This window comes from Apteryx rowi, unplaced genomic scaffold, assembly GCF_003343035.1.
Source record: "Apteryx rowi isolate R43461 unplaced genomic scaffold, aptRow1 scaffold_225, whole genome shotgun sequence".
Lineage (NCBI taxonomy): Eukaryota > Metazoa > Chordata > Aves > Apterygiformes > Apterygidae > Apteryx > Apteryx rowi.
Window position 1 is genome coordinate 347,081 of NW_020448586.1, and position 27,181 is coordinate 374,261.

The 27,181-nt window shown below is 50.1% G+C and overlaps 1 protein-coding gene across 1 annotated transcript; it reads right to left on the reverse strand.

The window, feature by feature from the left end:
- TRAP1 (TNF receptor associated protein 1) lies at positions 1-22,097 on the reverse strand. Its single transcript, XM_026065222.1, has 18 exons — positions 22,091-22,097; positions 21,784-21,951; positions 20,279-20,361; positions 19,718-19,858; positions 11,723-11,794; positions 10,860-11,020; positions 9,752-9,861; positions 9,492-9,565; positions 6,857-7,012; positions 6,359-6,479; positions 6,172-6,241; positions 4,831-4,978; positions 4,100-4,285; positions 3,117-3,255; positions 2,549-2,634; positions 1,865-2,010; positions 1,408-1,480; positions 1-860 (listed from the first exon to the last, which is right to left on the reverse strand). Exons 1-18 carry the CDS (start codon positions 22,095-22,097, stop codon positions 759-761), a joined length of 2,043 nt encoding a protein of 680 aa, XP_025921007.1. The 3' UTR covers positions 1-758.
- Between the last annotated feature and the right edge of the window lie 5,084 nt (positions 22,098-27,181).

Genomic DNA, 27,181 nt, shown 5'->3' on the forward strand with positions numbered 1-27,181 from the left:
TCTGGAAAAGAACAGGAATTTATTTATGATAAATACAGATCAGCTAGTCATGCAAATTATCCCACACAGGACTTAAAACCCTAGAGACTCTTCCAGAAAGCCACAGGCTAGAAAGCTATTTCCCAGTTAGTGCCCTTTCTCTGCAGCAATAACAAGATGAACTCAATTATCCGGCAGTTTGGTGGCCTTTTCTGCCATGGGACTGTACTGACATGTCATTGTTCCACCCACAGTAACTGTGTCTGCTAATGGCAGCAATCTATCTCCATGCCAGGTAACTCCTCCTGTCTAGTCAGAGGTGGAGGTTTCTTGACAGATTAATCAATTTTGTTAGCGTTGTTCTGAGCCTAACCGCACACAGGAATTCATTCTTCAGCGGATGAGGGGGGTGTATTCACAGACCTAATTGGGACTCATGATGCCATCAACTATTCTGGGAAAGGCCATTTCTAGAAATGGTATGAGGATCTCTAGGTTTGCGTCAGAAATCCTGGCACATTGTTTTAGCTGCAATCTCCAGATTTTGTTGCCCCTAAGAACACGGCACTTTGATCAGGCCAATGACACATGGTCTAGTAATTGCAAGTGGCCCTGTGCAGTGAGGATTGGGAGTCTCCTGCGTTCTCCTTGGACATCAATCAGGTGAACCCCCCACTGCACAGTGCCAGCAAACAGACAGATGCTGCAATAGCTGACAGAGTGACTGCACTTGAGGAAAAAGATATCAGCACAGAGTTAATCCTTCAGTCTTCTAGGGCTCAGTTTTTCTCCAGGATTTTGGTGAGGAGTTCGTTCAGCCGGCTCACCATTGGTCTGGGATCATCATTCAGTCCTGCTGCTATCATGGCATTTTCATAAATCTGAGAAAGAGAAGAAAACATTAATAAGTAGCAAGAGCAAGCTGGTTGAGAGCTGGGGAGGAGGTGAACGTCATGACTGCAGGACTTGCATGCTGAGACCAAGCATGTCGTCTAGGCCATCAGAGTAGGAAAATACATGAACCACATGCTCTCTCAGTACTTGCTGTCACAGAGTGAGCTGTCTCCAATGCATGTGTCTGGAAGTCTGCCTAGTTTCAGAAGTCCCACCTCTCCCTACCTTAGGAGAAAATTCTTCTGAAACTCCAAGGTTCATTAGACTGAACTATCTCCTCTTTGCCCCTTCCATTGTAATACCAACACGGTGTTTCGAAAGAGGAGTCAGTGCACAATGCTCTCAAACCTGAAACAATCTGCAGTGCTACTGAAATAGCACATGCACCACAAGTACCAGAAATACCCAGTGGGGACCACAGATGGATGTGATCCCAGCCAGCTACAAGGGCTCTACCCTGTTTCCTGCCACACATGATTCGCAAGCAGGCTCTGGGGAGGATGGTGGTGCCTCTGGAGAAGGCCTGGCTCTCACCTGATCAAGCAATAGCTGGGCCAGATCAGGCTGACTGTCCTTCAGTTCATTAAGCTTCTTAATCAGAGCATGCCTGTAAGAGTGAGAGAGATCAACACTGAGACACGGCGTCTTCGGACACATGAAAAATTTCTAGCAGCTAAGCCAAGGTGGGACAGAAAAGGTTCTACCTGAAGGCCACAACGGCTCCTGTTTCCTTGCTCCTCTTCTGGGGGCTTCTCTCCTCCCTCCCAGCCTGACTCTATAACCCTCCTGGTCCTCAGAAGGCTGGACACAGTGTGCGTGGTGGCTCACGTCCACCAGTCCACGCGGCCTCACGTACCAAGTCACTGCAGCACACACTGCACTTTATGGGGAGAGCTCAGCTAATTGGGGGCCTTACATTGTCTCCTCTCTGCCTCTAGCCCAGAAGACCTGCAGTGCCCCGGTCCTTAGCACTGGTATAACTCCCCCCTACCCTGTGTTGATCTCCAGGGTGGGCTGCAGGATCTGGGCACGCTCCTCTTGGGTCTTGGCCAGCTGCTGCATGCGAAGAAAGTGGCGGGCAGCCCCCATCTCGAGTACAGTGATCATGGCAGGGTGGGTGTCCAGCCGGGTAGTCACCTGTGGCAAGAACAGCAATCAGTGCTGAGATGGACAACTTGGGGTCTCCTCAGCACAGATCCACACCAAGCACAGATCCACCTCAGCACAGATCCACACCAAGCTCCTGCACAACTCATCCCCACTCCACAGGTGCTGCCTGAACAGACAGAAAAGCTGGGGTCCCAAATGGCCCCTTTGATACACAAGCTCTAGCTCGCAGCTGGACCCAAAGCACTGCTTGCCCATGAGCCTCCCTAGCCCACATGCGAGACCATCACCAGTCTGTTCTTATGGTAACCTGAGCATGAACGAGAAAAACGGGCTTTGCTCATTACACATTAAGATGTGGTTCTTCCTGCTGCCACGTTGACCGCACTAATGACAGAAAGGCCAGCATTCATGCCATTTACTGAAAGGAAGCACAGAGCAGAACTATTTCTCTCAGGATTCAAAGAAAAATCTGTGGCAGTATCTGAATCCCCAAACAGCCATCCTCTTTTTTCCCCTAGGTTATGATCTACATGTACTCTGTTACCCAGGCACAGAATATACCTACCTTAACACCAGTGATTCGAGAGCCTAAGGCATTTCGCATCCAGGCCATCAGATCCTCGGCCTCCTTCTCTGTCAGACGTTCTGCAGCTGGAAGGGGAAAGAGGGCACATCTGAGTCCGTATACAGCACTCTCCATTTCACACTGCCATTGAGCTGTTCTCTTGCAGAAATGGGAACGCAGTACTCAGCACACACCTACATACATGCCCTAAACCCACGCTGTCCCAAACTGTCCCATACCCAGAGAGGGCAGGCTCATTCCCCGTCAGTGCCTGCCTCCATCTGTTGGGGCATCAGGTGTGCGCGTGTTGTTAAAACATGCACAGGACACATTCCCTCTGTTTAAATGAGCAAATTGTTTGAACTTTTATCTACAGCAGCACTTGGGATGAAAGGGATCTGCAAGAACTGCAAGTTGCCTCAAAGCATGAGAAAGGTAGGATGGAAATGAGTGCTCTTGCTTACACCCTCGGGAACAGCCAGAGTGCTGAAGGAGGCATACGCTCACTGGCTGACCCACAGAGGCAGGGCTGCACATGGCAGGAAGGGCCAGGGGAACCTTACGGTACCTGGGCGGCTCTCCTCAAACTTCTCTTCCTTATAGTGATCAACAACAATATCTGTCTCCACTGAGATCAGCTTTTTCTTGTCAAACTCACGAAGGTGCAAGAGTGTCAGCTCATCAAACTGCTCATAGCAGAACAGGACCTGTGCCGAAAAAGCAGACAATAACACATTGCCTGGGACATAATAGCACTTCCTTCTTCAAGGGGCAACTCTGCACCAAACAGCAAGAACATCACAAGGGAAACTAGCAAGTTCATCCCATGGTGACTACTGCTTATGAAGAAGAGACTGCAGGAATCCAGAGTAGGCTCTCTGACCCTCTATCATCCCCTTACAGCAGCCACCAGCTCACAGCACACAGCACAGCACCACCACACAGCACTGCAAAAATCATCGTCTGTGGCAGGGCAGCACTGAAAGTCCTGTTGCTGCTGGATACAGTTTCTCCATGGGAGCACAGGAAACATGATGTCCTGCATGCATAAATCCTTTTGGATCCCTGCTCAGGGCCCCAAAGGAAAGCAAATTTTTGGAGGGCTTCACTAACATGGGCTGGCAGGCCTACAGCTAGACAAGTCCTGCTGCCCTGGAAGAGGGGAGAACAAGCATTGACTGCAGTCCTGAAAGGCCACCTTCCCAGCACAGGAGACCTATAACTCTGTTACCAGCACTGCAGAGCAGCACCTGGGCTCCCGGTCCAGGGTTAGAGAAAAGGTATTAATCAGATATCAAGACTAGCAGAAACATCTGGTTGTCCGTACATGTACGAACCCGCCTGCCCAGGTCCTTCCTGGCATCATGCTGCAGGAGCCAGTCTGAGTGGAGACAGAGGGCAGCCCAGGCAAAGACAGTGCTGTTTCACTACAGCAGGTGGGGATGATCACAGGCCTCACTGCCCTGCCCAGCTCCAAAATCCAGGTGAGCCCTGACCAGTGATTCAGCAGGCTTAGAGGGTCCCCTTGGCTGCGGCACATTGCTCACCCACCTCCATGTCCTTTTTCTTCATGGCCTCAAAATATGGGGAATGCTCGGCAAGCTGCCGGTTGGGCGCACACAGGTAGTAGATGTTCCTGCTCCCTGCCTTCATGCGGGAGGCGTACTCGGTGAGGCTGGTCAGCTGGCCTGCAGGCAGGTTGGACGATTCGTAACGCAGCAGCTTCGCTATGTCCTCCTGGAAGAGAAGCACCCTGTGAGGTGAGTGCAGGTAACTACAGCTCTACCTGACCACTCCTGCCCCAAGAGATCTCTTTGTAACAYCCAGGCCCGTTTGCAGATTGTACTGCTGCAGAAAGGCTCAGGGGATTCTACCGATTTCCTCTTTTCCTGCTCCACATATTAAAGAGGCAGAAGAGTGACTGAGATAGGATGTGGGCCAAGCAGACCTGGAAGGGGAAACTAGGCAGAAGACAACAGTAGGGGAAAAGCCCTGCTTTATAGCTTATTGTATTTTATCAGTGAGGGCTGGCAACAGAGTGTGGGCACAGAGACTCTGCAGAATGTCTCGAACTGAGTGGGAAGCAACATCCAGTCAGAACAGCACCTTCTTAGAGACAGAGAAGGGCACATTAGAGATTCTGTAGGTCCCGTTAGACCTGGGAACAAGAGTCACAGGCACACAGGAAGATTCACAGAAAAGTAGCAGCCCTCCTCATCCCAGGTCATGGTCAGAGCCAATACTCTTTCCCATCAGCTGCAGCCCTTCAGGACACCTGGTACCTTGACGTCCTGCTCTGCTATGGTGACAATTCCCTCTCTCATGAACAGCCCGTAGTCTTCAAAGAATTTGGCATATTTCTCAGGGTCCTTCTTGCTCTGGTCGATGAAAAACTTGATCAATCTCTTCTGCAAAACATCTCGGAGTTTCCTGCAACAGGAAGAAGCCTTTCTAAAGATGGCTGCCAGATCAAGACAAGAGGTTTTAGGTGAACATCTCTCTTCCTGTGCAGTGTTTCAGTGATGTGTTTGCTACACACAAGCACAAAGGAGAAACTCCAGGGCCACTCCAGAGCCAGCGTCTCCTTTCCCTCATGGCTCTACATCTGTTCTCGTCTCAGTCAAGAGCAACTCTTGAGCTGGGAAGATAGCTAAGGCTGTGGTACAAACATATCGCTGAGGGCCAGGTCTTCAACAACTCTAGCAACTCAGTGATGCTGCAATTCATAAGCAACTGTGCTCCGGGCATTCAGCTCAGTCCCACAACTACCCTTAAATGTGGGAGGAAGCAGCCATAAAGCGGTTATGCTGGGGGGAATCCTTTCTGAAGGATTAAAAAATCAGTGAAGGGCCAGAATTATTTTGATGACTATAGTGAAGCTCAAGACATTTTACCAACTAGAATACAAAGTTAGACATCAAAACCTACCAAGACAGCAGTGCCAATGCTAAGGAATAAGAGCCTACCTGTATCCTTTCCTCAAGTTCCAACAACAACAGGTGTTTGAGAGGGGACTTGAAGGACAAAAAGTAAGGTTAAACCAATGTCAGATCCAAGGGATTCTTAGAGAAGACTGGCCTGTCCACACACAACTTCCCTGGGCCTCAGCACCTAATGAAAACCCTGCTGGTTGGCACTTAGGTTTCGACAAACACGTGTGTGAGCACATCACAGCCAAGATGCTGTTCGAAGATATATGCATAAATACATGGAGACAGGTAAGCATGGACCAGCTTCCCAGTATTGACAGCTGACTTGCTGTTTGGTTTTGCTTTCCACGCCACTTGGTGGTGGAGCTCAGATGCTTTAAATAGCAAATCTGTTGCAACTGCTGTTGACCAGAGATGCTGGAAAGCAGCCCAGGGCTCGAACGCACACGGCCCAAGGAGGAGGCAGCAGATTGCGTAACACAGCACACGGCTTCCACATCTCGAGATGTGACCAGCATGGCTGAGAAATAACTCACTTTGCAGACCACAGAAGTTCTCAAGGATGGAAATTCTACAGCTCCCATGTCAGGACCCTCCAGGCCCTTCCAACTATCCCACAATGTCCCCCTGCCAGCCAGCAACAAGCCAAAGGAGTCACAGCAGTCCACTGGGTCCAGCCACCCTCTTGCTTACCTGATAAGGGCACTCTCCTGCAGCAGCTCCCTGCTGAGGTTCAGGGGTATATCCTCACTGTCCACCACACCTAGAATACAGAGCAACCTCTGAGCAATGAGACAGACATGAATGCCAGCTCAGAAAGGCAGCACCTCACTTCACCCCCATGGAAGTCATGCTTCACAGTCCTGCTCCCACCACACACCTCTAAGAAAACGCAGCCATTTAGGCAGGATGTCTGCAGCTTTGGTTTGGATGAGAATTTTGCGGCTGTAGAGGGCAACACTGGAGACCAGTTCTCTGCTGATGTCGAACATGGATGGCTTCTGCAGGAGCAAGAGACAAAAAGGTAATACCAGCATTGTGCAGGGTGCCCAGCCTTCGGCAGCACACCACACTGCTGCTACCTGTGCAGCTGCACGAGCTGACCAGGGAACACTGTGGTCTTCACTACCACTGCTGAATCCAGCAAGAGCTGAAATCTTGGCTGTGTTCCCTAGCAGACCTACCCGAGCCACCTCCCGCTCCTGTCACGGCTCAGTACCCCACCATTATCCTGTGGCACCCACCCCACTGCAGAAATGCCGCACTGGACATTCCCCCTTGCAGCTCTGCAGCCTCAGCTGCCTCCTTTCCCTCATCCTCTCCTCTCCAGAGGAAGTGGGCAGATGTCCCACTGTTCCCTGGACAGAGTGGCATGTACCTGGTCAGGCACGTAGAAGATGCTGCGGATGTTGAGAGGAGCATCGGTCTTGTAGTGCAGGATGTAGCGGGGCTTGTCATAAGCCTGTGCTATGAAGCGGTAGAACTCCTCGTGCTGCCACTCGCTGATGTCCTTGGGGTCCAGCATCCAGAGCGCCTGTGGAGGAGCAGGGAGATGCGTTCTCATCAGCACTCACACCACCACCAGCCCCATAGCACAGGGCGCTTCTTTCGGAGTTTTACTTTTCCTCCAGGGCCCTGGAAATACCGTCTTTCAAACAGACACCCTCCTCTGCGCAGGGCAGGGGGATGGATTACAGTTCAGGCATACTACCGCAGACTAACAAAGTGCTGCCCCTCAGCTGATCTCTGGTCACCTCCCATGCAGGTGCTCTTGTCCTGCAGCATACCTGAGATAAGGCAGCTTTGTTTAGCCCAAAACAAAAGGGATTTGGCTAACCTCCGTTACCGCACACTTGCCAGGGACCAAGAGCATCCTGGACAGTTACCGCAGCTCAGCTGACTGGCAGTAATGTGGCCAAGTCTCTCAATGCTCTGACCGACAAGCAAAAGTAAAAAAGAAAACCGGAAGTTTAAACGGGTCTGTCCCAGCCTGCCTGCCTCTCTCATGGAGGCCACCATCCTGCCACAAGGTCAGCTGAGTGCTTGTGAAGCAGCTCCTGGATTACTGTTGTTTTCTGGTGATTTATTTTGGAGAAGTTCAGGAGATGCTTCACGAGCCACTTGGCCATCCCTGCTGCAGGGTCAGCAAGTGCTTCAGCAGTACAGTTTCATACATCAATAAACGAATAGATCTGAGAGCCATGTTCTCCACCTGCTGCTGCTCTGTGAGCAGGGCATAAACCCCACAAAGGCCCAGTGTCCTGCGAAGCGTTCAGCCCATGCTCATACCCCATTTACAATTTCAGTACATCAGCAAAAGATTAGTATCTAGCAAAGCTGTGGGAGGTTCTGCCCATTTAACAAGCATTGGGACCCAATTAAGAATCTCGTGTTTCCCGCTGGGTGAAGCCCATCACACTTATCCCTACTCTTTGCCACTGCAGCCCTGAGGAGCGATGGGAACAATCAGCGGCGGCAGCGCGAGCACCCAGCCCACCCTCCACCTACCACTCCAAGGAATTCAAGGCTCTGGCAGCCCTGCCAGGCTGCCATATTCCTTAAAGCTACTTTTGCCTCAAAGTCTCGTTCCAGAAGCAGTTCTGTAACATTTCCAGCATACGCAAGTGTCCTGGAGGGTTTGCAGGATCACAGGTAGGATTAAGGACTCAGCTACGTTCTAAGGTGCTTTATAGCAGCTGCTGTTAGGTGAAGTGCTGCTTTCCCAGAGGCTTACTTGTAGCTACAGTTATCACAGTTAGACAGGAAAAGCCTCTAATTCCACAGTGTCAGCTACATGGCAAGTGTTCAAGAGCTTATCTAGGAAAATCCACATCAGGGATCTAACTACAGCTCTGTTTATAGTAAACTGATGTTGACATGTGGAAAAATGGAAAAACAAAATCCTGGATAAAGAAGAGGCCTGAAATGGGGCATAAAGAGAATCAAGCTGTTGCCATATCCCAAAGGAAAACTGACTTTTGGATTAAAAGATACAGGTACAGGATTCTATTAAGGGCGTTTCATCCCTCACTCTGGTACTCCTCTTCTCCAGGGAGTCTGTTCTATTGATTGTCAGGGAGGAAGAACAAACAGCTGTCTAAATCTATTTCTGGTTTTGTAATTTAAGGCAAATGGTTAGAAAGCCTTTGAAATAGAACCATTACTATTGCAGGAACCCAAATAAATATCAGTGACTAATAACACCAATTACAGAACCTTAAGTATATTAATATGATAATACATTTAAGTACAGTCTTGAAAGTTTGTAGGTTCAGTACCACATTCCAGGAAAACAAACAAACAAACAAACAAACAAATACCTTCTATCTGCTCTCTTAGGTGAGGAAGATTTAACCAACCAGATCAAGGTACCAGAAAAGGAGATGCTAGAGGAAAACGATTCATATATATATTTATTTATTTTTAAAGGTAACTAATTTCACCAAGTAGATACCTGCAATCAGGCTGAGAATTTCTGACTAAAATGGGTCTGGCTGCTATATCATTTAAGTGGTCAGAAAATGCCAGTATCAAGCAGTGTTCAACTAAGAGCTGAAGAAAATCAGGCTGTGAGTTGTGCCACTAACAAAACCAAGCATGCCCTGGCATTTACTCTTCCATACCAAAGGGTAGAAGAACTGCAGCAAGAGGTGTCGGCACACCAGCAATGTGAGCAGTCCCTACATCACGAATGTGTCCTTGGCTTAAACAGCTAAAATAAGAATTACAAAGCACTGAGATAATCATTCTGATTAAGGGAGAATTCACAAGGTACCTAAAAAGAAAAATTGATTTGCTAATCGGCAAGAATCCTCCAACAAATGCAAACAAGCAGTACTTCTGCCAGATTGTCTCCTCTTATTCTAATTACCTTATCACTACAGGGTCTGTGATATCCTGGACAATGCTTCCTGATCACCAGAGACAGGCAGCAGCTTTATTCTGTCTCCTTGTCTCCTGACTCTGGTGGAGGTTTACAATGGCTTATCTCCATGAGTGGCCCTCATGCTCACCTGTAAGGTGTTAATTCGTCTCCCATTGAGGTACAGCGGGAAGCTGATGAAGTTGCTGTATTTAGTCACCACCTCTGGAATGGAAAGGAGACACGCAAGAGTCATGTTTCAAAAACAACAGAGAACGAATTTCTTCCGTAACAGCAGATGAAAGGTGCCTCAAGAGAGAAAAACACTATAATTTCACCTCCCAGTCCTGGGCAATCAAAAGACTTTACGCAGCCTCTCAGAAGACAACAAAATTTCCCTGCTCTGCTCACCTTTGACTCGGTCCTCATTTGCAAACTCCTTGCAGTCTTCTTTGAGATGTATAATAATCTTAGTCCCGGTTCTGACACCAGATGCTTCTGCAATCTCAAACACTCCTGAACTAGGGTTAGAAACAGACCACGTGTCAGCTTGTGCCTCAGATGTGATGTGAAATGAAAATATTTTATTAAACTAACAGCACACAGAGCACTTCAGAGCCAACAAGAAGGCAAAAAACTTGGATGCCTGAATGCTCTCTGTCTTTGAGAACCTCCCAAAACATGTGGCTACCTTCCCTACAGAGACTCCAGATCCCAGGACGCACTGCTCCACAAAGACCCCAATGGCTTCTAGAGAAAAGGAACTTAGCCTCAGATCAAACAGGTTGTGTGGGCCTAACCCGTAACTAATTTCCTACGGTGACCGTAACACCCAGTCTTCTGCATTGCCCCTTGATGACTCTTGGACTTGTTTGTGGGTCCCTGTTCATACACATTTCCACTGGACAGCAGTAACTTGTTACAACGAAAAGCAGCTGTGCTCCAGTAAAAACAGCCCATTCTGGATGACCATTCCTACCCCATCTCTAGACAACCGCCATATGGGGATCAAACACTTCGGTGAGACCCCGACCCAGGGAAGAGACAGAGGCAGCGATGACAGACAGGCCTTCAAAGGGTGTGGCGATATGGACCGCAGTACACAGCAGCTTATTTGTGCCCCAAGACAGTCTGACGTCTCAGGGACAAGATGCTTTTTCAAGAATTTAAGCAACTAGACTAAAGAACTAGCAACTAAAGAAATAAACTTTGTCTCTCTAGTCTGGGGCACTGAGAAGGTGACTGCCTGCCAGCAGGGAAGGAACAGGAGAGGCAGGTACTGCCTCTGTGCACAACACGCCTGCTCTGACGAGGCAATCTGGTCTCTGCGGCTGTTCAACCTGGCACATTTGGCCATGCTTTGCTGTCACATGTAATCTGAACAGGATCTAAACCAGTAAGCCCAGTTATGAAAGACCACACAAGCCCACAAGCCCTGTCTTGCTTTGCACAGCTTCCAGTCCATGCCTGGTCTGGATGCAGCCCCCACAAACTCCTGTCCCATTCTGCAGACTCTTACCCATCCGAAGACCAGTGGTAGCCTGGGCTCCCAGGTTCTGCAGACTGCGAAAACACCTCCACCTTATCGGCCACCATGAAGGCTGAGTAGAAACCCACTCCAAACTGGCCAATGATTTTACTAGTGGCTTCAGCCTGGCTCTGCAGAGCATCCAGAAACGCCTGGAGGGACAAAGAATGGGCCATATACAGGTGCACGGTGCCATCGGGTACCACTGGGAGGCTGTAACCCATCCTCCAGCTGGCAATTCAGCACTGTAATCCTACACCTCCTGTGTCAGTGCTCCGAAGAGGGTGCCTAAGGAAAAGGGTTTCTCCCACAGGGAGAGGACTGCACCTCTGGAAAAGGGGAGCATCGCCTAGGGCAATACTTACCTGCAGCTAGCATTAAAGGTAAAAGAGTAAAGGCTCAGTGAATCAGGAGGAAGTCATCTCAGAATGGTGACTCCAGAGGTGAAAAGAAATCAGGTAAATACGTATGACAGCTTGCCAGGATGATGACAGAGCTGCTGTCCTCCCGGACCCGGAGTGTGAATGCCAGGAGAGCATGTGCCCCTCCATAACAATAGCTTGGAGAGAAAAGCATTTACTTTTGGGAGCGAGGGCAGCCAGGTGCAGCAGCACAACACAACGGGCCCATTAGTGCTGCTTCGGCACCACAGGCCTCCCACAGCACGCAGCAGAGACCATTAAGAGCTAGAAGATGCCAAAGGCAGGTTTCATCTTCCAAGAGGGGTATAATTTCACAGCTGGGCTGGGGGCCAAGGGAAGAAAGAGAATGAGAAATCACCGGGAGCACAAAAGTGACTGTAATTGGAGAAGACTCTTCTAAGGGGCCAGAAGGGGTGCCTCATCCCAAGTTACCTTTGAGCCTGATCGAGCGATGGTACCGAGGTTAGAAACAAGCTCTTCCTGGGTCATCCCAATACCTGTGTCCTGAAAAGAAACAGCAAATTGTAGCTGAAATACCTGCACAGAAGCATTGCTCTGGTAACCAGTGCCAACTAACCTCTGTCTCTGACTCCCACTCTCACCCAGCACTTAAATAGTAAATGCAACAGCAGACTTCCAGCTCTGACTCACTTCTCCAACACCTGGTCAGGACAGCGGACTCAAAAGGCACACAGCTCTGTGCGGCAGCCACAGCTGTCTTGTGGCTATAAGCCACCAGAAAGTTTAGAGACTCATATGTTATATGGAGAGAAAACAAAAACATGCCAAGACAGACGGGTTTCTACACCCCTCCAAAAAAATGCACTACGTGATAGCACTGGAAGGAGACCTCAGCTCAGGCCTGCAACCTCACTGTGCCAAGTGCTGTGCATGTACAGAAAGAGCTTCCATCCCTAAACAAGTAAAAAGGGGAGCAGAGGAGCGGTAAGTGGAGAGGCCGCCTATTTCCAGTTGGCAGATAGGGAACTGATTCCCTCACTCCAGGAATCAGTGGCGGAGCAGGGAATCCCTTTACTCATCTGCATCTACTGTCAATCTTTCCCTCCCCCTGAATTACACTCCACAAAACTTGAGTATGAAGCTGTCAGCACCCATGTCCCTGAGCCTGGCAGCCGGGTACGTGGTGCCTGTGGGAAGAGTCTAACTCCATCTGGACCTACATTGCACAGGCCACACCTCAAGGTGCTCAGTCCAGGCTTCGAAGGCACACGGCTTGCCGTCGTCCCCAGTTTCAATCTAGATTCGTACTCCTGCATGCAGGTAACAATTCCCAGCTGCCAGTGCCGCCTCTCAGGCAGCAGATCCTAAGGCACCATGCAGGAAAGGCTGCAGCATAGCTCAGATTTGGCTGCAACTTCAGTTGTTGCCACAACACCTTTGGATGACCCTAAGGCCTCATGGATAACACAGCAAAACCCAGTTAGAAATTGCCACCCTCCCACACAGGACCCCAACATGAATCCTCCCTGCCCTCAGTCCAGCGTGTTTTCAGACTTGCTCCACATGTATATTCCAGGAAAGCAAAGCACAAAGCGCAGGCTAATGCTCTCGTGATGCCACTTTCCAAAAGCAAGAGCCACCCCCCCCCCCCAAACTCCAGCAACTTCTCTACCTGGCACAAACATCCTGAGAAGCCACTCAGACAGGTTCTCTGAGCCATTATGTAAGGCAGCAGCATGAAAATTAGCCAAGGGAAAGGTGATTCTTGTTCATCTGAAGAGTTCAGTTCTAGTCAAGTACCTGTGAGCACAGTTATCGAAGCTGACAGCACCTGGCAGAACCGGAAGCAGGGCTGACAAACTCCGAGCACTGCTGATGCAGGGGTGGGATTCAGCCTGCAAGAGTCAGCAGAATGAGCCAGAGTGGAGCTGACTGCTGCGAGATGGCTTGGAGGAGGGATGCCAGAGTGATTTCTGGCACAGCACACCCCTACCACCCATGTGGTGCATTTAGTAGGCTTATTTACTAGCAAAGCAAGACAGCGTAATTAATGCTAGTACAGCTTTTTAATCCAGTGTTTAACTACACTGAACAATCAAACTGTGGTCAGCTCATGAAGCTACTGACTGAGGTGCTCTGTGGGTCACCAGGTGAGACTTTTCTCTGCATCCGCACGCCTCAAGTTGCAGCACAGCAACACCTTCCACTTGATTAAATATGGCAAGGCCAGTCAGTCTTCTTGGCTGAGAAGAGGGAGGATGCCAGGTAAAATCTCAACAGTGGGAGATGAAAAGCCAGAAAAAACAAACAGGGTATGGCAAAATCTCAGGAATCTGACATGGTCCCTTCCCCCAGGGAGGAAAAGGCCAGAAAGAAAAGTTTTCAGCATCTGGTTCAGGTTTTGTTCATGCGAGACCCTAAGCAGAACTCTTAACTTCTCTGATCCACTCCTTTTTATAGCACAGCATGTAATTCCCAAATTCCAGTATGTTAAAAAAATATATCCCTGCCCCGTGAATGTATCTGGCTATTGAATTCAGAATTCCTTGCCAAACTTATTGCAAAATGCTTAAGGACAGCTGCTGGAGACTAGTTCGATGAGAGCGAATCACAACGGACAAAGAGAGTGCGGCGCAAAACGCTCTCCTTCCCCCTGCAGCGCCGCGCCGCTCTTAGGAAGGCGGAAAGTGTACTTTTAGGCGGCTGACCGAAGATCCTGGCAGAGCAGGCGCTTCCTACCACAGGAAAACACCTGGGCGTGCTGAGCCGAAAACGCCATCAAGACTCGAAGGGCTCTTGCGGCGCCCGCATTTCCTGCGGCTGGCCTTGGCGCTGCGCTTCTCCTCTCGCCTCGCCAGATGGTGCTGCTCCCGGGCGCAGCGATCTCCAGAACAAGGCGCCAGCCATGGCGGGGAGATGGGCCGAGCAGGCCCTCGTCGGTGACGGAAGGCGCGGGCCTGCCCACGAAAGGAGCGCCTTGGGGCTGAGGCGGCGCAAGCGCCAGGAGCACAAGCTCCATAAAATCCAAGGAAGGAACTGCCGGGACTTCCACGCCCCTCAGTCGGCAGCGCGCACTCGGCGCTGCGCGGGCTGCCGCTCGGTCTCCGGGAGGCTTCGCCAGCAGCGACCGCACGATCGCACGGTGCTTTACGCTTCCTATCCGCGATCGGCCGGCGTCACTGCGAGGCCTGCTGTCGCTCCCCAGCACCAGCGCTACAGCTTCACTTCCGCTGTAGACAGTTTCCAGGCCTCCCTTTGGTCCACAGGAAAAGTTTTAACAGCTTGAAAACAGCCACAGTACAATGCTTCTAAAGAACGTGGAATAAATTGGACAAGGGGGTTCCCAAATTACAAGACGTGAGGGAGACGTACCAAGTGTCCAAGGCTACTTCACGGCTTTGCAGCGGAGGAGCCAACCACTGCATAGCATGAAACAAAATTCACTGCACTGACACTTCGTTTATTGAAGGCTAATTACAGGAGACCTTCTACAGCATGGCAGAATAACAATCCACTCACCGGGCTGGGTTTTCCTTCTGGGACTTCGTAGGGTGCACAGCAACCTCCCTGCCTCTGAATCACCCCTCCTATAGCCCCGGCCCTCTGCAAGACGACACAGCAGGCTGGAGACCCTCACCCCACTCCTCCAAGGGACCTCYGAGAATAYCTTCAAGAAACCACTGGGTTTCACACACACTACGTTTGCAGAGCAGAGCACAAGACACCTACAACTTTCAGCACTACAGCCATGCTTGTTAAATTACACAGCTAAACACACTAACATTTCTGCTGAACAAACAGCAGCTGAACACTGGTTTTATCAGTTTTTTGTGTAGAGACCTCCCAGATACAAAACCTGCTGTTAAAACGCACAGGACCTTTGTGCTTTCTCTGCACTTTGCTCTAACCTTTGTGGGGAGGGTGCTGAAAGTTGGCAAACAGGGAAAGTTCTGCGTGCGGTGACAGCTGGATAGCCGGCACAGGGGACTTCAAGGCTCCCACCATGAAGTGCTTGTGTTTGCTCCTCTACCTTCCTTGAAAGAGAGAAATGAACACCTTCAGCCCCACTATCTGTCTCATCAAGTCAGTCCACAGTTCTCACATTCATATATACTCTTCAGTAAAGCAGATACAAACTGCACATAATTACAGCAGCAAATCTAGTTTACATCAACAAATTGCTTCGTTTAACTGCTAAACAAAAAGCTAGGTGCAGTAACATCTTCTTTGCTCGTTATGCGGGTCCAACTGGAAGTACTGCAGAACCTTATTACACCAATGAACCATTAACCAAACACTAACTGGCTGCTGCCGCTGCCGCTACATCTGGAAGAATGCCTGCAGTTAGGGATACACTTCAGAGCTACCGTGCCTTTCGTTTTGCTTTGTGGCAAAACACTTATTTCAGTGAAAATCTTGACGGGGCATCAGGAGAACACTGGCTACATTACACAACAAGGACATGCTGCTTCCACCAAACGATAAGGTAATAAAGTCCCAGAATTTCTGATCAGCAAGTGCTGTCCCCCACCCTTTAATTTAAATGTCTTGTTTAAAGAGACTTAAGATTCACAAGGCCAGGACAACAGCCACACGGAAGCAGCGTTTTGGTTTAGTACCAATACCAAACCTGCAGCAGCAATGAGCAGATGAAAAAGCACAATAAAACTGATGCATGCAGATACAGAGTAATCTAAGCCTAATACCTAAAAGCTGCCTAAAGCAGAGTGCCTGAGGTTTTGTTTCCTTTCCAGTACCTGCTGCTAACATTATCTACAATTCTGAGCATTGCTACAGGCTCAGCTTCCACCCATCCAGGTCTAAAAACCCAGTGTTCTGAAAATACTTCCTTTCATCCATTTTGAATTTCCCATTTTTAAATGCGACTGCTCTTACTCTGGCATGAAGAGGAAGAAAACAAAAGATCCTGCACTCCCTTCTCTAGGAAACAGATTATTTTAGATGCATTTATGCTCCTGGTTCTCTAGCCTATTTGCTAAAGATGATGCAACAACTGGGAGCTTTAGCCCACACCTGCAATCCATGGCACCCCTCTGTAAGCTTAATTCCACCTAAGGCTTGTCCAAGTGCAGACGGCTTTACCCCTCCATCCACGTTATTCCCCATCTCCTGCTCTGCTGCTTCCTCGAGCCCAAGCGGCAGATGGATGCTGCAATGCTGCACACAGCTCGGGAACATAAGCCTCTCTGCTGTAGCTCAGCAGCACAGGCCGGCTGCCAGGACACAACCCAGCATGCAGGGGGACCAGCTTTCCACCTTGGTGGACATGTGGGTGCACTTGCATTGAACTGCTAAAGCCCAAAGATCTCAGGACAACCCAGTGCCTGCTGCAGACGGTTTACAACTCACAGGCCGGGAAAGATCTGCGCAGCGATACAGGGAGCTGTTGCAGGGAGGAGTGATGTTTGCAGACATTTTAACTCCTCCCAAACACAGCAAACTTGTTATTTTGGGCTTCGCAAACACTGCCTTTGGATGACTGCAACAGTGAGAAAAAAGCCCAGCACTGGGAACTGAGCAGCACAAACTTGCAACAGTTATGCGGCTTACCCGTGTTACCAGCTGCACTCACCATCCCTCGCCCAGCAGTCGGCATTAGCTCCGTGGCCATCTCAAACAGTTTCCTCTCAACTGCTAGCACTGTCCCAGCCCTAAATTAAGCATCAGTCAATGAGTGTTCCTCTAGCCCCCAAGCGCACACAAACACAGGGGTGTCAGCAAACACATCAGCGTGTCCGAGCTGCCTAGCAGCAGCACTTGGACTACACCACAGCCAAGAGCCTGTCACCAGCTGGCCCCAGGGAGCCTCATGCAGGTGAGGAGGTAGAGCTTGGTGCTCACAGGGCTTTGGGCAGCTGTACGGGATGCTCTGTTCCCACCTCAAAGGGTTCAAAACCATGTCTATAAAGCCTCAGGGCTCTGCAGATCTTTCCTCACTGAAAACACACCCCTAACATTTTGAAGTGGATTTGCTTAAGAGATCTGACCCTGCAGGCTGTGGCTGCTACCAGATGAAGCTGTCCTAGAAACACAGTGAGGCAGTTCTCAAAAGGGTGGAGGACACTGTGGAATTTGCTAAAACAACAGGGCTTTGGTGAAGGCACAGAGGTGGTGCAACCTGGTGGACTAGACAGTGAACTTGCAACATTGGAAGACCAGACTTCCCATTCCCTCTTAGCAGATACAGCGCTTGGCAATGCTTAGGTAGGATATCCCTGAACGAGGACATTATGAGTTCAGAATCTTATTGTGCTTATGACCAAAATTTGGTCCTGACAGAGAAGTGAGCACAACTGCAGTCACTTTAGCAGAGATGAATGTTGCCCTTTACTGGAGCTAGATAATCTCCAAGCAAATAATGCAGGTAAAGCCCCAGGGACGTACATGTTATGGAAGCCATCACACATTACAGACTTGTTGTTCTCAACTAGTGAGATACAGAGAGATGCTACAGGATTTGGAAGGGGAGGGAAGAGTCCAGCAGATCCAGGGGCAAAGAGCAGCATCAACATCTGAGGACAAGGACTTGGAGGGCAAAGTGAGACAACGGGGTCTTCCTAGAAAAAGATGGGGCAGCACTGCTGCAGATCACAGATCAGGGGCCTGCTGCTTCTGTTTTGGGGGGTCCTAGTGGGTGCAGAAAACAAAGGAGTTACTAAGGGACAGGTCCATCTGTGCCTCAGTCATTCCTGCAGGTTGCCTGGAGGGGCAGAGCGCACCTTTGCATTCCTGAATGGTGGGGAAACGTTCTGAACAAGGCTTGCTCAGAGTAATCGTCATGCTCAGGACATTTTTTCCAAGAGGTTAAAAATAAACCCTTCACTGGAGGTAAGGAGCTTTAGGCACTGCTGAGAAGGCAAACCTATTAAGAGAGATCGGAGTAGCACTGTTCCCTCGCCCTTCTCAGAGCGCAGAATTGCTGCAGTTAATGGCTTGCTAGTTAAGACTCATCTGGCGCATTAGGGACACACAGACAGCCAGGTAGGGGTAGATAAAAAGATGAATCCCTAACAGAGCTAATTGGGTATAACATCAAATTCACCCCATCTGCAAGGTGGGCACCCAGGTCTCTTAACCAAATTGCCAAAGAAAGGAGCAGTTTCCACAGTGATTGGACATGAGTTATAAGTATGTTTTTAGGGTTGGAGGCTACCTGTCCACTACGATCCCAAAAGGGAAAGACACRAGCGATACAGAAGCGACACCCAGCTTGGGGTCTAAGCAAGAGCTCATTAAAGAATCAGTGTTATACAGCAGTCAGAAAAATGCAATAGTCAGGTGTGATAGGAATAGCAAAGTCTCTGCATTACGATTTGAGAATCTTTGGGTTGATAATTGTGTTGCCCACTGACGATCACTGACTTCCCCATGGCAACCGCAGCTGCTTGTTCTGCAGCGCAACAGAAGGATAAAATAACTGAGCAGTCTCTAACTGTAAGTGCTTTCGTCCCGTGTGAAAAATACCAGATCACGTGGTTTGCCTGTGCCTCATCTCCTTCCCTGGGCCTGCCATCGTCACCCTTCACTCACACACTGCTGCCTGCCTCACTCTCCGCTCTCCTGAGACTGGTACAAAGCTGCCCTCGCAGGGTTGACATCGGTCCATGAGGAAAGTCACCAGTTCCCCTTATTTGCATTAGCATCTTTGCCAAGAAAACACCAAACCTGAGTCTCAGCCTTCCTCCTAGACAACAGCCAAGAACAAAAGCAATCAAACTAGAGAGAGAAGGACCATGTCCACCTTCCCTCATCACATTTTGAAGCCCACAGTTGAGAGTGTCTGCACTGACCATCTCTCCCATTAAAGCTTTTTCTCATCAGCAGGGAGCAATCAAAACCAGCACCACACTTCCCACTAAAGGAGAAAGGAGGACAGACAAATGYTATGGTACTGCCATAATCTACAGTCCCACATGTATGTTAGGGCAGAGTCTCAGCATCAGCTGGACTTGGTCTGTCCTGGAGCAGGAGGGGATAAGGAGAGTCAGCACCYGAGCATCTCTCAGTGACCAAGGTGACAGGGAAGGTCTGCCTGCTACCGTGTAAGACCTCAAACTTAAAGAGGGGAGAGAATTCTCACCCGAAGGTCAAGACAAAACCCAACTCTCAACTTTTCCACTAGTCAGAGATGCACACACAACCCGGGAAGTGCACCAGACAAGGCACTGAGAGAAAAGCTACTGGTAGCTCCTGATAGGGAAGGGAGAAGCAGGGAATTTTCCTATGGGGAAAAGTGAGGAGCAGATAAACTGGTGGCTTCTCATCAAAGCCTGAGGTTACACCTTCATGAACTGGAGTCTGACAGAGGACCGAACACTTCTTCAAGCAGGCCTGGGAATCAAAGGGACCTGCACTGCTACTCAGTTTCCACGAAACCTCCATGGGACAACGGCTAGTGGCAAGAGCAGCAGGGGATAACATTCTCCTGTTACCAAAGGGAGGTACCTGGATAGTGATGGTTCCCTTTCCAGGGTCCGTCTGCAGATGAATCTCCATCTCCGGCAAGGCCTTCCCTTCTGTCATAAGCCKATGACGCAGTTTCTCCAGTGCATCGCTGCCATTGGAGATCAGCTCCCGGATAAATACCTAGGGAAGGGAAACAGCCTCATACTGCAGCCTGGCCCTGTCTACTGCACAAGAGTCCCAAAGACCTGGGAACTCATTGCCTACTTACAGGCTAATTTTCAACTCATTAGAAAGAAAACTGCATTTCTCCATTACCTGCCAGGAGAACAGGTTTGTCTGAACGCAACAGTAAAGTGCAGAGSCTCTAAAGATGCACACAGAGTCATCTGGACATATTTATAAATTGTTTTCAAAATACATCTTCAAGATGTCTTAAGAAGACTACATTCAAGGAAGYGTGGGATGTGAGCAGCCCAGGATTTGCTGGGAAAGTGAGTAGGTATCCTCATAGCTTGTCCATCTTGGATACAACCTTTGTCAGAGATTGGGCTTAGCCAAGAAAAGATCTACCAGCGCTGGGGCAAGAAGTGGGTGCCCTACCTCCTTCTCCGAGTACAAGGAACGAGCAACAATGTCCAGCAGTTTCTTTGTCTCAGCCTGAAACTCATGTTTGGAGGCTGCACCTAGAAAGAAATCACACAAACACCTTTGAGGCACTTCACCAGGGTCCTCTTGGGCAAACTTGCCGTCTTACCACGTGTGTCAGCCTCCCAGTAGCGAAGGCTTGAAGCAGGATGGGGCACAGGCAGCTGTAGCTTGYGACAAGGTGACGACGACAGAGTTGTCTGCATCCCTACGAGGCAGCATGCTTTGCCAAGCAGACACTTGGCCTGCCCCTCATCTCCTGGCACACAAACCTCAGGACAGTCAAAGAGTGCAACGTCTGTGTGTTGCTCACCACGTCTGGGCTGCAGAGCAATTGGTAAACTAGAAGTGAAAGGTGATTCCCCTCATTCCTAGTGAGTGGCTCCATGCAATCCCTAACCTGTCTTTCAAGTGCCTCCTGTGGTTTACAGCCTGCCTTCCATGCTCTTCCATGATCCAATTTGCAAGGGAACCATCTGCACGTGCCCTGCTCCAAGGGCTTTTTCAGCCAGCCAGCATTTCTGATGTCCAAACAACACTCTGAGCCTTGAACGGCAAAAGCCAGACTCTCGGATCTCTGTGGAGCAGGCAAGGGATGCATACACACAGCTACTCATGTATTTAACTGAGTGGCCAGAAACAGAATTTTCCTCTACAAAATATCTCAGCTGAGAGACCATCTTTGGCCTTTTAAGAATATCATTTCTTGTGCTAAAGGCACTACAAAACCCTGAAGCAACACAGGTAAAGCCACAGGACGCACATCACCTCTGCAACACCTTGCTGACAAGGACCTACACTCCCTGGTGACAGGGGCTAAGCAGGGGCAGTAGGAGCACAGTGCCCAAACCTACTGGGGGGCTTCACAGACCAGCAGCCTCAGAAGTACCTGACAGAAAAGCCATGGGAGCTCTGAGTTAAGACGCTATTTCCGTGCTCAGACAACCCACGTGACTTTGCTTTAAAGCACTTCCCCCTGGAGATGCGCAAAGCAATTCATTCTAACTAAAGGGTTGACAACAGGATTCTCATCAGACCTCCATCATCCACAGCAATGAACTGGGCAGACACAGCTTGCTTCTGGGACAAAAGYCTCTTTTTAGGCAAATTCTGGGGCCTGTGGAGCCTCTACACAAAACAGCCAATTGCCAGGCTAAGCCCAGAGATGCACCTTCTTCCCTCAGTCTCAGTGGCCTCATTTCTCCATGAAGGTCATTCTGATTTACAYGTTCCAGTTTTGGGGAGGTGATGGCACTGTACAGATGGGAACAGTAATCTGCTGTGCTAGGATGGGATGACGAATGCCTGCACCGTCTCCAGAGAGAGAAACTCCACCCCGGAGRACCGCAGAGGGCTCACCCTCACAGCCAGGGCAGTTACACCCAGACAGTGCTTTGATATTGTCCCGGATTTACCTGCACCCCAAGAGAGCTCCCACACGACACCTAGTCCGTGCCCACCTTTCACGTTCTCCGTGTCGCTGATGATGGTGTGCAGGGGCTCTTCCTCCTTGCTCTCCGCTGTCTGTGTGCTGTACAGCCGGCCAGCAGGAACACTGATGGCAGCAATGCTGTGCCGGAGGCTCGGGCAACGGAGTATTTCTCTTTGGAGACATGCTGCTCCTTTTGCTAGAAGATGCAATTCAAGATATTTTAGTATAAATCACAAGCACCAGCAACAGGAACACTCTATAAAGGTCCCATTTGGACAGTCCTAAGGGGAATTACACTGCCCAAGCAAGAGAGAAGTTCCCTTGCAATCAAATACTCGCCATTTCCCTCAGGCATTGCTTTTACTACAGAAGAAGGACAGATTGCTACTTTAGACTTTCTCTCCTGAAATAAAATTCTAGCCAGAAGATGACAATTTCTAACTTTCACAATGAATTAGCTGGCGAGGAGGAGGCAGTCGGCAGCTTTCATTGGCGTTATCTGGCTAAGCCGAAGACAACGGGGAAGGCTTCACCTCCCACATTGCCTCCAGYGAAAATGTAAAATCCCGAGCAAGCAAGGCAGCCTGCAGCTCAAGGAGACGCCTTTACTGCAAATGCAACTTCTCTCAACGCTCGCCATGAGGCAGGCCTCCAGCCACCAAAATCGACTTTCTTCTGCTCACATTCACCCTGCTGATACTGATTCCTTTACAACGTACCCACTCCCGTATCTAAAAACAACCCCGGCCAGCCCTATTTGGCCCCTGTGAGTAAGGTGAGCAGTAACTTTACAGCAATAAATACTTGGTCCTTGAACATCAGAGCACAGTTAGCAGGGCACAGGGATTACGTCCTCCAGCAAAGCCAGCGCTGGGACAAGCAGCGCACACAGCAACAAAACAACTAGTCAAGAAAGCAATCAGTGGGGTAAATGGAAAACAAGGCAGGAAATAGCACTAGCTCCATCAAGGACTGCAATTCCCATTTCTTCTCCTTCCAGCGCTCACCTCATTGCGCCCAGGTGAACTGAACAGTCTTCTTGCCATTGGGAGATGAAACTAAAGCCAAACCTGGACACAAAACCGCCATTTACAGCGCTACAGAGCTCTGTCCAGTGCYAGTTACTTGGTGTTATTTCTAAATTGTAGCGAGAACGGCTGTGCCAGAGTAAGAGTCTGGCAGGCCGCAGAKCTCAATGCATAGCTACGCTGCCATCAGTGTTGGGGGCAGGACGAACTGGTCCTTCCCTCTGTAACCGCGAACAGGAACGAACGGGGCTGTTTTGGGAGGCAGAGGAGTGATCAGCATGGCCTGGGCAGAGAGAGGGGAAGAACCCGGACAAGCAACAAAGACGGGTGGAAGCAGTGACAAGCTCAGGCTTTTCTTAAGATTCGCTCTGTGCTTGCAGGGTTTTTCACAGCCAAGGAAAGGAGGAAAACTCTACACTCCAGGCCTCTGTGAGGCACGTTTTCAAGGTGTCATTTTGTCAGGCGAATGGGTACAAAAATCCAGAAGGACTGAACCGAGAACCACTAGCATGGCATGAGTCCCCACAGTGCACCGGTGACCTCCCTGGACACGGCTTCTTTGGCTGTGGCAAGCTGGAGAGCTCAGCTCTCTCCRGGTACTTTCATCAACCACGTCACAGCCCTTGAGAGAACTGAGCACCCCGGCCCTTTCGCTAACACACCTCGCCACCCCCCCGCTCGTCTCGGGAGGTCTCAGACACCTTCGCAGGTGAGCTCCAAACCTCCTGCCAGCCCAGCAGGTACCACAGCCAGTACGGTTAAATGTCCTGCACTGAGAACAGGCTGGGCTGCTCCGGACCCTCAGGCTGCGTTCTCACCCGTTCCAGCTGAGGTGACTACAAACGAGGGTCATCAAACCCAAAGCCTAAACAGTGCTTTGGGGTATAGCTTCACCCCCTGAGAGCTGATCAGGCAAGCTGTCAGTCCTCATTCTTCCTCCTCTTCCTCCTCCCAGAAAGCTTTGAATCAAGATGCACTACTCCAGCCAGAAGCTCAAATTACTCCCCAGTCATTCTGTCCTTAAAGAAAAGAGCCCACAAATAGTTCTTAATGCAGCTGAACACCTCCTACACACATAACTGTTCGCTGTCTGCGTCACAAACAGTTCTGTCTCATTATCACAGGACACGTTCTTTATCTTTCGTTCGGCTGCCTTCGTCGGGCTCGTCCAAAAAAGCAACAAGGAAAACAGCCCACGTGACTGACGCTGCAAGAAGTGGAGTACGCGGCGTGCGGCTGTCCAGCCCATCGTGCTTCGGAAAGGTACRGCCTGAGTCTGCCCAGGCTTTACACGTGTTCACCCTCGATCGCGTAGGATACTCGGAAAAATCTGTACCTGTACATACATATACACACACCAACCGGCGGCAATAACAGAGGGAATGTTGCTCCCTTATTGTCTCCAGGATGCAAGAAAAGAAGCGGATCGTTAGCAGCTCCATCCTAATCTCAAGGAAATTTCTATCAACCGATCTACAGACAGCGAGATCCCAGAGCCAACAAACAGTTCACCCTCCCCCTCAAACGCTAGCAGGCTCTAGAAACTCCAAATATTTATAATTTTTGGTCTATTCATGTCTTTTGTCTCCCACCTCTAAAGCACAATGAATAAATTGCCATCAACCAATTTAAAAGTTATTTTTGGATCTGTGTAATGTTTGGTCTTATCATCCTTAATTTACCTGTGCCAGGTAAATTCAAGGCTCATTAAATGCAAGCTGCAGCATTTTCAAATCACTTGTCTCTTGTGAAATCCTTGCACAGCCAGCAGGGGAAAGGCTCCAGGCAATTTTGGATACAAACCCACAATTTTTGACACACAAAAGCTATTCAGAAAGCATCCTCTGAATTAGCAGGGTAAAGTGACACTCGGAATAAGCCTGAGAAACAAATTCCTTAGACCAAGAGACAAGGAAGGAATGGCTCTTTCCCCTGGTCCAGCTCTGGTGATGAGGTAGGGCAAATCTGATCATTTCATACTGAGTTAATCAAATGCTGAGCTTTATCACAGCCCAAATACTTTCCTGCTTTCCAGAGGGTTGTGTCACCACCCCACCTGCACTGTAAAATATGGGAGACACATTATTCTCCAACCTCCAGTTTTCAGCGAACCCTAACCTTACACATACGGACACAGACTGGCCCTGCACAAGGAGAACGTGCCACAGAGAAGAGAAGGACCCTCGGCCTCAGGGGCTGTTCTCAGGGGCTCCTCTCAATCCACGCACYGGGGCCCCTCAGTAATTCCTGAACCCAAACCAGCCACTCGCCAAAGCCCCAGGAAACATCACCTCTTCTGGGAGAAGAGCTGAGGTGAGCGTTTAGCCGAGCCCAGCGCCGTCAGTTAGAAATTCAGGGTGGGAAATGGAGCACAAAGCAGTACGCAGCTCAAAACAAAGAGGAGAATTTAGGTCAGCAGAAATTACCATAATAGCTTGATTACCGTGCAGCCACAAGCCTGAGGATGCTCTCGCGAAGACGAGCACTAGCGATGCGCTGCTTCCAGCTCGGATCTCATGAAAAGAAAGGGCCCCAAGTCCAGGACAAACCCAAGGAGAAGAGAGTCACTGACAGAGCTGCTCACACTAACGCATCTCTCGGAAACACGCGCTGCACCTTACATCATTATGAGCACCAGGAGAAACACTGCCAACTTTGCTTGACCGAAGGGAAGACGCGGCTGTCCCCGCAGGCAGGGGTATCAGCCTACGTTCAAGTGAAAGGACACCATCGCATGGACCCACTGCCTATTTCTCCCTCTTTATTTCTATTTCCAGCCCACACAGCTTCTGCTTTTTTTTTTTTTTTTTTTTCCTTCTGGGGGACCTCGACAACAGGTTTCTAAACAAAATCCTCACTCTGCTGGAGTACATTTAACCCAACGGAGACACATGGATTCTTTCTCAAAAACGGATGCTAACAAGCCACTGGGGATTTCCCTGGTGGAAGAAGTGAATTGCCCAGAAACACCAAAGCAGCACTCAGTGGCACAATAAATCTAACAATTTGACCCTGATAGCGACCCTATTTGTCATACGATTTCCTCTGTCACGTTTTCTCTTTACAACCCAAAGGGAAACCACAGACCACACTGACAACCTACAAATCTGTTCATTAGGAGCCAGATGACAGACAAGGAAACACCGAGCACAGCACAGGCTGCTCAGAGTTGGGATAGAGAAGGGATGCAGGAAGTTTCCGAGGACCAAAATATTTAATGTCTTATCGTGCCTGAGTTAAAGACAGCACACGAGCAAGTTCCCAGACGATAAGACAGTATGTATCTCATGCAGAACATCGGGCTTCAGATTTTCTTAGTCCTCAATCGTGTCAGGTCTCTTAAGCAAACCCTTGAGCAACCCCCTGGGAAATGCACGCCCTTTAGGCTCGTCTGTCATGTTATCTAGTACTAAAAGGGTCAGAAAACAGGAACACCACCTACCCTTGTTCCCTTCCCCRTACCTCGCTGACCTGGACGTGACATGCTACATCCCCCGTATAAACCACCAGATAAAGGACAGCGCTGCCTTCCGACAAGACAGCGAGGTAGGAAGCTGGGCGTTTATAGCTGCTCTTGCCGGTAACCAACAGACCGCACAGAGCGCTGGAGTCCGGCTCCCTCGCAGAAAGGCGAACAGAACTGCAATGTACGGTCAGCTCTTTGCTTTTGAGGAACAGAACGTGGCTGGAGTAAGCTAAGAGTGAAATAAAACTGCTTGTGCAAACACGGACACCGTACATGGTGTCAGGCATCACRAAGGATGCTGACAGATGCTAACTGTGGCGTTAACAGAACCGGCGAAGGCCACGGAGTAGGACAGCAGGAGGTGCTGCAGGTCAGAGCACGCAGGCGACAGAGGAAACCCGCTGCAGTCTGCCAGCACAGCGCGGGGCGCTGGCAGGGCACGTGGCCACCCGAGTTCGGACACAAGGCTCTTCCCACCCAGTGAACCGCCCCAGCGCGTGCTGGAGGGTGAGACAGCGGGATACAGCGGGGACCAGCCTGAGCCTGCTGCCATGAGAGGGGACAGGCCTGCGCCTCCCTCACACCAACCCCACGGCTTGCGCCAACACAGCGGCCTGGGCTCCCTCACGCCAACCCCACAGCATGTGCGAGCCTCCTCCCTCACGCCAACCCTGCAGCCCGTGCAAGCCTCCTCCCTCACGCCAGCCCCGCGGCCTGGGCTCCCTCACGCCAACCCCGCGGGCTGGGCTCCCTCATGCCAACCCCAGGCCCATGCAAGCCTCCTCCCTCACGCCGATGCTGCGGCCCGGGCTCCCTCACGCCAACCCCGGGCCCGTGCGAGCCTCCTCCCTCACGCCAGCCCTGCGCCCCCCTGGCGCCGGTTCCTCGGCCCGCGCAGCCCCGCGCCCTTCCTCGTGCCGAGCCCGGGCCAG